This window comes from Canis lupus, chromosome 7 (genome assembly GCF_003254725.2).
Source record: "Canis lupus dingo isolate Sandy chromosome 7, ASM325472v2, whole genome shotgun sequence".
NCBI lineage: Eukaryota > Metazoa > Chordata > Mammalia > Carnivora > Canidae > Canis > Canis lupus.
The window spans coordinates 69,030,902-69,042,015 of NC_064249.1; the positions used below are offsets into that span (position 1 = coordinate 69,030,902).

Genomic DNA, 11,114 nt, shown 5'->3' on the forward strand with positions numbered 1-11,114 from the left:
AGAGAGGACTGTTTCTGATTCTTTCTTTTGAGGTGAGGTTTTCCTTCTAGTCATTTTGCTCAGTGCAGAGTGGCCAAAAGCAAGTTGTACTGGGAAAAGGAGAAAAAGAGAGGAGAGAAAGAAGGAAAGAAAAGAGAAAGAGAAAAAAAAAGGAAGAAAAAAAAACGAAAAAAAAAGAAAAAGAGAAAGAAAAAGAAAGAAAGAAAAAAGGGGGGTGGGGGAAGGAAACAAATCAAAAAGCAAAACAAAAACAAAAAAAAAAAAAAAGGGAACCACGGGGGAGTATCTTCTGATTCTGTGTACTTTAAGACCCTTGGCTTCTCCTGTTGTCCTTCCAGCCGGTGTTCTGGGGGAGGGGCCTGCTGTGCTGATTTTCAGGTGTTAGCAATTGGGGGAGCTGCTGTGCCCCTGCCTGGTGCAGGGCTCAGTGGGGGTTGTTTACCCCGTGAGGCCCCAGGAGCAACAGCCCTAGTGGCGGGGCCAGCTCTGGAAACCTGGATTCAGCCCCCGCAGGAACTCCGGAGGTCTCCGTCTGCAGGGCCTGGAGGCTCCGGGGCGGGGCCGCTGATCTGCTCAGCTGGGGCAGGAGCGTCCTTGCTGTCCTGGGCCCTCCCGGCCTCTGCCTGTCCCGGGGGAGGCCGGATCCTGGGCTCTGTCCCGGCGCCCTGTGCTCCGGAGCCTGCGGTGTTGGATTCGCGCTCCCGGGCCGCGCAACCCCCTCCGCGGAGCCGCCGCCCGAGCCTCCTGAGCTGCTCCTGGAACCGCGCAGCCCCCTCCGCACGGAGCCTCTTCCTCTGCCCGAGCCCCTCCGAGCTGCTCCCGGGCGGCGCAGCCCCCTCTGCGGAGCCGCCGCCCGAGCCCCTCCGAGCTGCTCCGGGTCCCGTCGGGTCCCGCCATGCGCGCTGCAGCCCTTAGGGAGCTCGGCGCACTCTCCCGGGCACAGGTGTCTGTTAGTGTCCCCGGGAGCCCGAGGGCATCCCCGCCTCCTGGGGTCCTGCTCCAACTCCCTGCGAGCCCCTTTCTGCCAGGGAAGGCTGTTGCAGCTCCTGCTCCTCCGGGACGGGGCTCTCCTGTCCTGGGGACCCTCGCCCCGGCCTCAGCCCGGCTCCTCGTGGGGCCCCTCCCCCTTGGAGGCCTTTGTTTCTTTATTTCTTTTTTCCCGTCTTCCTACCTTGATGGAAGCGTGAACTCTTCTCACTGTAGCATTCCAGGTGTTCTCTCTTTAATTCTCAGGCCGAATTCATAGATTTTCAGGATAATTTGAAGGTTTTCTAGGTAATTTGGTGGAGACAGGTGATTTGGAGACCCTACTCTTCCGCCATCTTGCCCCTCCCTCCTAGAAATTTAATTACTTTATATCTTTTCCTTCTAAAATCAGGGACATTTTTTTTTATTGTTACATATTACATACACTAAAAGATTTATGCCTTAATGGTATTGAAAACTAAATGGCTGCCTTTGGCAATGTTTTGGGTCTGTTATTTACATGATGTATGTTCTTATGGGTAGCTGCATTTTGATAGACTTGGCCTTAAAAGAAAAATGTTAAATGTAGCTATCCTATGATTGAAGATACCTATTTTTAAATTTTTTTTTCCTTTAAGTTTATCCATAAATGTACTTAGGTTAAAATAATTGAAATTAGAATGTAGATATGGTTTGTTTCTGCTTTCTTTGTTTCTGCTTTCTTCTTGACGTTTTAGCATTATTGCTTGTACATGTTGTTAGCCTGTCCCATTTGTAATAGCTATGATTGCTACTAAAAATTTTCATGATTCTGGATTATTTTTATAAGTAATGGGAAAGAGTTTCTAGTTCCAACATATTTCCAAGAATTGCTTAAACTGTTATGTTTTTATATTTGTTTTTTAAAGTTTGTTTTTTTCATTTTGTTAAAGCAAAGAGAAACCAGCCTTTGGAAAGTTGAGTATAAACAAACCGACATCTGAAAGAAAAATCTCTGTGTTTGGTAAAAGGTATGATATTTTTTATTAGTTTTAATGAAGGAATTCTTAAAAAATTGGATGGCATGACCCCTTACAAGAGAAAGTTATAAGCTAGCTTTCTTCTGTTCTAAATGGTGAAATGGTTATATCTGTTTTGGATAGTGCTAAAAGATATATCAGCACATTCAGACCACTATTTCATGTTATAAGTGAATAGTCGATTGAAAATTCTATACCTGGCTTTCAGAGTGTGTGGAACCATAGCATTTTAAATTAGGAGGAATCAATATCTATTTCAAAGTCCGAGGCTTTTTTATATTCTTAAATATTAAGACTGCAAAGAGCTTTTATTTTGTGGGCTGTATTTATGGTTGTTAACCATATTAGAAATTAAAACTGGAAAGTTTTTAATTGTGTTTAGTGAATGTGAAATAACAATAACCTCTTACGTGTTAACATAAATAACATACTTTTAACTTAAAAGAAATTTTTTTCCAAAAATGGAACTATTTCAGTAAGGAAAATGATGTTTTACATTTTTGCAAATCTCTTTAACGTCTGGCTAAATAGAAGATAGCTAGCTTCTCATATCAACTTCCACATTCAGTCTCTTAAAATATCATACATCATGTAGCCAATCTCTGAAAAACTCCAGTGTACACTCATGAGAAAATAAAAATGAAAGGAGCAAATAACATCTTAGTTTTTCAGTATGAAAATAGCTTTGACCTTTTAGAAATCCCCGAAATCATACTTCCAGAACCACTGTTTAGAGTATATCAGTGATTGCCTGTGCTGGAGGTGGGGCAAGGATTGAATGTTAAGTAGAAGACTTTCGGGATTATGAAAATTTTCAATATTTTCATTGTGGCAGAGATTACACAGGTATATATACATTGTTGAACCCCATCATACTATACACTTTAAAAGGGTACATTTTACTCCAGGCTAATTACACCTCAATAAAATTGACTTACTTTTTAAGAAATGATCAACCCCAAAATTGAGAAAAGGAACTTTCTTTTATCTCACCAAAACAAAATATAACTGGTTTTAAAGCAAACCAGTTCATTGGTTTTGAAAATATTCAGAGATCAAATGTTTGTTACCTAATGAAAAGTCTTTGCCTTGAAACCAAATTAAGCTCTTTCTGGTATTCATTCCAGTTGATAAAAAAATCTTAAGACATTTTTGTAATGTAACTTTTCTCTCATTGGTGAACTTCAGAAATAATATGATAATTATAAAATCTAACATTTGCTTAGCAAGTCTAACATTTTTATAAGGCAATTTTTGTAAGTGCTTTATCTGTATTAAACCTTAGAACTGCCCTATGAGTAGATACTGGTATTGTATCCATTTTATAGAAAAGGATATTGAAGCACAGAGAGGTTAAGTAATTTACCCAAGGTCATACAACTAGCAACAGAGACAGAATTTCAAACCACAGACTGGTTCTAGACTCTGCTCTCAAGCTATAAGTTGAATAAGACAATATTTGATTGGTTAGGGAACTCTTGTAATTTAAAAAGATATCTAATAATGCAGTTTTGTGTAGAATAAGAGCCAAGTCTATACATGTGTTCCTTTTGGGAAAAAAAAAGAAAATTAATTAAAGATAAAGTAATAGTATATAGAAAAGTGGTTCTCAAATTAGCAAATTCTCGGGAAAAAAAGCTAATTAATCCGGGCAGTGGAGTAGGAAGGCCCAAGTTAAAGAACTTTTAGAGTGTTAGCAGGAGAGAATTCAGAAGCAGTAAGCAAACCTGCAGGGAGAAATAGAGCTTTGATGAATAGAGTTCAGATATTACAGCAGTGTTCATTGCAGCAGTTTTGTGGCATCTGTTCAATAAGGAAAATAATTATTTTTTTAAAGATTTATTTATTTATTCATGAGAGACACAGAAAGAGAGTCAGAGACATAGGCAGAGGGAGGAGAAGCAGGCTCCATGCAAGGAACCCAATGTGGGATTCAATCCCAGAACCCCAGGATCACACCCTGAGCCAAAGGCAGCCGCTCAAAAGCTGAGGCACCCAGGCGTCCCAGAAAATAATTATTTTAAGGGTATTTGCTTAATAAACTGCAGTTGTTAGCTAAATCAGGCCACAATGTTAGGCAGAAGGAACCATTAAAATATAAACCAGTTAAGATTTGTTTTATAGGAAAAGGCTTAGAATGGAGCACATATGTTGTATCCATTAATGGCTAAAAAGTAGCACCATGTATATTTACAGTAAATAACAGTCAGATTCATAATTTTGCTTGACACAAAAATGTTCAAGAGAAAAAGTATGTACAACCTATTTTAACATCTCAAAAGTAATTTTCCACAAGAAATGGTGGCAAATGAAGGGGTTAGGAGTGAAGGACCAATCATGGAAGGCTAAATAGGATGGCAAAAGGACTTAGGTTACTGAACAGACTTAGAGAATGATTGTATAGAAGATCTTGTGGTCTCAAAATTCTCCTTCTTAAATAATAGTTTATGTGTTAGGAATGCAAAGCACCACAAGTACATTTTTCTTCCCACCTAATTTTACACTTATCATTATTTGCTCTTTTTTTTCTGCTTTGAATAAGAGAAAAGAATTGAACTTTAATATTTAATGGTTATAGTAAAATATAAAATCACATTGAAATAATTTAGACTTGACCACAGACAGAAATAGTTTTGACTATTTATGTTTCCAGAACTAGTGGACATGGCTCCCGGAATAGTCAATTTGGTATATTTTCCAGTTCTGAAAAAATCAAGGACCCCCGGCCACTTAATGACAAAGCATTCATTCAACAGTGTATTCGACAACTCTGTGAGGTATTTTATATTTTCTTAAGTGTATTTTCTAATAATTTTTCTATTATAAGATGTTTGATGTTTCATACAAATTATTATAGTTTCTTACAGAAAATGGTTATGCATATAGCGTATCCATGAAATCTCTACAAGCTCCTTCTGTTAAAGACTTCCTAAAGATCTTCACTTTTCTTTATGGCTTCCTGTGCCCTTCATATGAACTTCCTGACACAAAGTTTGAAGAAGAGGTTCCAAGAATCTTTAGAGATCTTGGGTTTGTATGTTATATTTCTTATTACCCTAGAGAGATGGTTGGAACACAGAGAAGAATCAGACTCAATTGATTTGTAAAGATTCGGAGTTAAAGAAATCATATATTTTAAGATGGTCACTGTGGGCAGTATATCTTAAGATACATTTAGAAGGCAAGAAAAACCACTGTGTAGAGGTTATTACTGAACTATAGAAGATAGATCGTAAGGCCTTCCAAGTACTGAAGTGACAGGGTATAGACAGGGAGTAGATATCACTGATGTTATAGAAGCAAAAAAGGCAAGATTGAAGGCCTAAAGAAAATGGGGTGGATGAGGTCAAGAATGGCTGTGTAGAGTAAACATGGGAAGGAAAGGATTGGAGGATGAGGAGTATACACGTGTAGCTTATTTGGGGTACATAGAATTTGAGAGAACAAACAATCTTTTAGGAGAGAAGTCCAACATACTGGTTGTAAATCAAGTTCTGCTGCTTTAGGGATATATGTACAGAGTTATCTGCAGAGAGGAAACCAAAAAATACACAAAATCATTAGAGTAAGAAGACCAAGGACAAAATCTTCTAATAAATATCTTCTAAATAAGTCAAGACTGTTAGTATATACATGGAATTTTTCCAATGTAACTTTTAGCCTAATTTAGCCTTATTTTCACAAAATTAACATTGTTGGCTTTTTTCCTCATTTTTCACAGGTATCCTTTTGCATTATCCAAAAGCTCCATGTATACAGTGGGGGCCCCTCATACATGGCCACACATTGTGGCAGCCTTGGTTTGGCTAATAGACTGCATCAAGGTATTTGATTTTCATTTTAAAATGTATATGTAGGAAAGATTTTTTTTTTGACATTTAACTTGCACTTCTTCAGACTATTAATAAATGCTTCTAGGTGTAAGAGGAAGGAATTACCATATTGGCAAGGAAACTATTTGTTTTCACGAGGTTTTAAAGCTTTAAAAAAGTAAAGTGGGATCCCTGGGTGGCGCAGCGGTTTGGCGCCTGCCTTTGGCCCAGGGCGCGATCCTGGAGACCCGGGATCGAATCCCACATCGGGCTCCCAGTGCATAGAGCCTTCTTCTCCCACTGCCTATGTCTCTGCCTCTCTCTCTCTGTAACTATCATAAATAAATAAATAAATAAAAATTAAAAAAAAAATAAAAAATAAAAAATAAATAAAAAAATAAAAAAAATAAAGTATTTCCCTATTACATATATAACATTACTTTGAGTTTTTCCCTTTTTTATTTTTTTTTAAACATTTTATTTATTTATTTGTGAGAGACACAGAGAAAGAGGCAGAGACATAGACAGAGGGAGAAACAGGCCTCCCATGTGGAGCCTGTTGTGGGACTCGATCCCGGGGTCCTGGGATCGTGCCTCTCTGTGTCTCTCACAAATAAATAAATAAAATCTTGAAAGAAAGAAAGAAAGAAAGAGAGAGAGGGAAGGAGGGAGGGAGGAGAGAGAGAGAGAGAGAAAGAAAAGAGAAAAAGAAAAGAAAAGAAAGAAAATATTCCTTGTACTCATGAGAAGAATGTATAGTTTGTTGTTAGGTAGAATGTTCTGTGTGTGTCTGTTGAGTCTATTTAGTCTGTAGTGTTGATCTCTATTTATTCTTTAGATCTCCCCATTTTTGAGAGTGCAGTATTAAAATCTCCCACATATTATTGTATTGGTGTTGTTTCTTTTAGTTTTATTAGTATTTCCTTTATGTATTTAGGTGCTCACTCCAATGTTAGTTGCGTAATTATTTACAAATAATTGATGGATTGGTCCTTTTATTATTATGTAATGACCTTCGTTGTCTCTTTCTTCCATTTTTAATTTAAAGTCTATTTTGTCTGTTATATCTTTTTCATCCCTTCACTCTCAGTCTGTGTCTCTAAAACTAAAGTGAGTCTCAAGTGAGTTTCTTGTAGGCAGCATTTTCTGCCTTTTGATTGGAAAGTTTAATCCATTTACGTTTAAAGTAGTGATCCATAGGTAAGGGCTTACAGCCATTTTGTTAATAGTTTCCTGACTATGTTGAAGATCTTTTGTTCTGTTTGGTCCTTATTTTACTATCTTCTTTTTAAATTTGGTGATCTTTGATATTAGCATACTTTGACCTCATCATTTTTTTATGTATCTACTTCATGTTTTTCCCTTGTTATCATAAGGCTTACATAAAATATCTTTAAAACTATAACATTCAGAGCACCTGAATGGCTCAGTCAGTTAAGCATCTGACTCTTGATCTCAGCTCAGGTCTTAATCCCAGGGTTGTGAGTTCACGCCTCACATTGGACTCCATGCTGGATGTAGAGCCTAATTAAAAAAACAACTATAACATTCTATTTTAAACTGATGGCTTCAATAACATTTGTAAACTTTACACTTTCATTTCTCCCTGTTACATTTTAGGTTAGTTTACATACTTTTTATATTGTGTTTCTGATAGCAGGTTATTGCAGTTATTGTTCTTTTTAATACATTTATTTTTTAACTATTAAACTAGAGTTGTAAGTGAATTATACAGCACCATATAGAAAACCAGACTTTGATTGTATGTTTACCAATGAGTTTTACGCTGCCTTCATCTGTATTTACAATGTTAATTAGCATCCTTTTGCTTCCATTCAAAGAATTCGCTGTAACATTTCTTGTAAGGCAGGTCTCTTGGTGGTAAACTCCATTTTTTATTTTGGGAAGTATCTCTGTTTCATTTCTGAAGGACAGTTTTTCCAGATCCAGTATTTTGGGTTTATATGTTTTATTCCTATCAATATTTTTTTGAATACACCATCCCTTGGGATAAAAAGTTTCTTTTTTTTTTTTTCAATTTTTTTTTAAGATTGTATTTATTCATGAGAAACACAGAGAGAGAGAGAGAGAGAGACGTACATAAGCAAAGGGAGAGGCACCCTGTGGGGATCCCAATGCAAAACTCAATTCCAGGACCCTGGGGTCACGACCTGAGCCGAAGGCAGATGCTCATTACTGAGCTACCCAGGTGCCCCTCTCCTGGCCTAAAAAGTTTCTATTGATAATTCCACCAATAGTTTTACAGAGATTTCTTTGTATGTAACTTCTCTCTTTTTTTTCTTGCTGCTTCCAAAATTCTTTGTCTTGAATTTGACAACTTATTTATAGTATGTATCAACATAGCCCTGTTTGGGGTCCTGTGTACTTCATGGATCGGGATGTCCACTTTCTTCCTACGTTTGGGAAGTTTTCATCTCTTACTGCTTTAAGTTTCTTATTGCTTTATATTTTCTATCCCTTTCTCTTTTCTTCTTTTGAGATACCCATAATGCAAATATTCTACCATTTGATGATGACCAATAAGTCCCATAGGCTTTCTTCACTCTTTTTCATTTTTTCTTTCTGCTTCTATGACTGGATAATTTCAATGTCCTGTCAGCTAGTCCACTGATTCTTTCTTCTGCATGGTCGACTCTGATTTTGAAGCTCTCTGTTCAATTCTTTTAGATCAGTCATTTTTTTCCAGCTCTCATTTGTTGGATTTTTTTTTTTTTTGACAGTTTTTTCATTGAATTTCTTGTTTTGTTCCTACATTGGTTTTCTAATTTTGTTTCGTTGACTGTGTTTTCTTATAGTTTACTAAACATCTTTGAGAGGATTATTCTGAATAATAGATCTCCATTCCTGTAGGGTCAGTTATTGGAACTTTATTAGTTTCCTTTAGTTTTCCTTTTCTTTAGTGTCATGTTTACCTTATTTTTCATGATCCTTGATTCCATATAATGGTACTTGCCCATTTGAATTAGTGGTCTCTTCCACATTTGACAAGTTCTCTTTGGTAGAGACAGTTCTTTATCAATCAGCTCAGATTGGGTTTTTAGATACATCTCTAGTAATGTACTTGGGCAGGTGGGGCTTACTTATATCAGGATCTATTTTTGGGAAAGGCCACTGCCCAAGCTCTGAGGTTAGAAGAGTGGGGGAAATGCTGCTGTCTGAGAACAGTTATAGAGGACTGCTGGCTTGGTTCCCTGCCCAAGTGAGGCTATAGGGCAGCCTCCATGATTTCCTGGATATTTGGGCCTGGGTACCATACTCAGCAGTAGGCAGTGCTGCAGTGCTATAAATTAGTTTCTCTGCCATGGTGGTGCAGCAGAATAGCCCCAAAGCCTGTCTGACTTGTTTAGAGACCCATATCAATGATATGAGTTTGTGCTGAATTCCTTGTACAGAAGGAGCCACTTCTGGTTTTGCTCTCCGTATGAGGAAGGCCGTGAGCTGTGTGCTTCCCTTCAAGGGTCACTGTAAGTAAGGCTGTAGGATGGGCTATGCTCTCGTTAGGTTCTCTGATTAGGCAGGCTGAAGGCTGTAAACAGCAGCAGGCAAGGCTACAGTTTAGTTTCCGTGCTTAGGAGGAGGCCCCCATACATGCTCCAAGATTGGAAAGTCTCTTGTTTGGGGCTCAAATTAAGCAGAACTATGCTCCAAGTACCCTGGTCTAACAGGGCACCATCTCAGCCCTGCAGATGGTAGGGCCACCAGTGAGATTCTTCACCCTGGAACCACTATAATCAGAGTTGTCAGATGGGTTACACATATTTGTAGGTGCTCTGGTAAGGATTTTCTGGTCAAGTGGGGCTAGAGACTGTATTCAGTTTGGGCAGCACTAAAAATTATCTTCCCCGTCCCACTGGGACTTCAAACCAGGCCTCATGACAAACCAGGCTTCTTGGGGATCAAATCAGAGAGAATTACATGCTTAGCTCCCCAAGTAACAGGGCTACTGTCTTGGGTCTATAGAAACAGAGCAGGTTCTCCATTCAATTGCTGCTGTAACTGGGGCTAAAGGTGGGCTATTGAGATTCCCATGAGCTCTATCAAGGTTTCCTGGTTAGCAGGGTTAGAGGCTGTATTCAGCAGTGGTAAGAGCTATATGGATTAGATTCTCTACCAGAGTAGGGGAAGGAGACAGAACAAACTACAGGGCTGGCAAGATTCTTGTTGAGGAGCTAATCAGACAAACCTTTGTACCAAAATCTGGCCCAGATGGGATTGCTGACTTGGCTCTATAGATGATCAAAGCCTTTGCCAGGCTATCTTCATATGCTCCTCAGCCAGGCAGTTTTCCAGGTGCTCCAGCTAGGCTTCCAGCCTGGGCAGGGCTAGAAGCTATACTAGCAGTGGATAAGATTGTAAATCAGTTCTTCTGCCTGAGTAGAGCAGGTAAACAGGCCCCAATGGCTCTTTGTGGTCTTGACTTAAGCCAGCCTATGCCCCAAATATCCTGTCCAAATGAGGTCACTAGCTTTGCTCAGTGGATGATCAGTTCTGCCTTCTAGGCTCTTAGCTCAAGTGTCTCTGAGCTAAGAAGCTTTTCAGATGTCCCAGCCAGGCTTTCTGGGCAGGTAGGGCTAAGAGCTACACAATGAGCAATGGATTGGGCTATGGTTTAACTCCCCTACCTGGGCAGGCTCAGGCCTTCTGAGTCCTTTATTCCTCTCATATTTCACTATAGAGAGAAGTGGTATATTGAGAAATGTCACCTTTTATTGAAAAAATATTACTCAAATCCATATTTCTGATTATCTCTATACAATTTCACTTTGAAACTGTTTGAACCAAATCTCCTCAATTCAGAAGAACTTTTAATTCTTGTAGTAATGTTTTATATAGCTCCTATTAAGTGGTTTGTCCCTCTGTAAGGGTCTTTTTTAACTTTGTGGAGTATCAAGAATTTTCGCATGGACCTTTGACAAAGCATCAGAAATACTTTCTTTATCTATCCTGATAACAAAATAGAAGATTCTGCTCTTAATCTTGGGCTCTGCCCTGCATGTCTTTCAGACTTAGTTAAATCTGATTGTCACTTGAGGCCTTCTCAAAGGAAGAAGTAGTAAAGGATGAGTTGATGGACTTGCCTGCATTCTCCTTAGATGTACAAAAAGTCTTCTATGAGTGTCTTTGGAATAGGAAAGTAGATTTGACAAGCAACTCTGGGATAAGAATTTAGGAATCTGATATGTAAGTCCTAGGGTAAGAAAAATTAATGAAATATTTTTTTTTAATTTTTTTATTTTTATTTATTTATGATAGTCACAGAGAGAGAGAGAGAGAGAGAGAGAGAGGCAGAGACACA

At 38.6% G+C, this 11,114-nt stretch overlaps 1 protein-coding gene across 5 annotated transcripts in view; it reads left to right on the forward strand.

The window, feature by feature from the left end:
- Nucleotides 1-11,114, forward strand: part of NDC80 (NDC80 kinetochore complex component) — a 48,885-nt gene that overhangs the window by 7,146 nt on the left and 30,625 nt on the right. For 4 of the 5 annotated variants that reach the window (XM_025429376.3, XM_035718627.2, XM_049111838.1 and 1 more), the window contains exons 3-6: nt 1,899-1,976; nt 4,639-4,762; nt 4,843-5,015; nt 5,707-5,809. In XM_025429376.3, coding sequence (XP_025285161.1) covers nt 1,899-1,976; nt 4,639-4,762; nt 4,843-5,015; nt 5,707-5,809 — 478 coding nt within the window. The remainder of the gene's footprint in view (nt 1-1,898; nt 1,977-4,638; nt 4,763-4,842; nt 5,016-5,706; nt 5,810-11,114) is intronic. The other variant, XM_025429377.3, reaches the window with a different exon arrangement.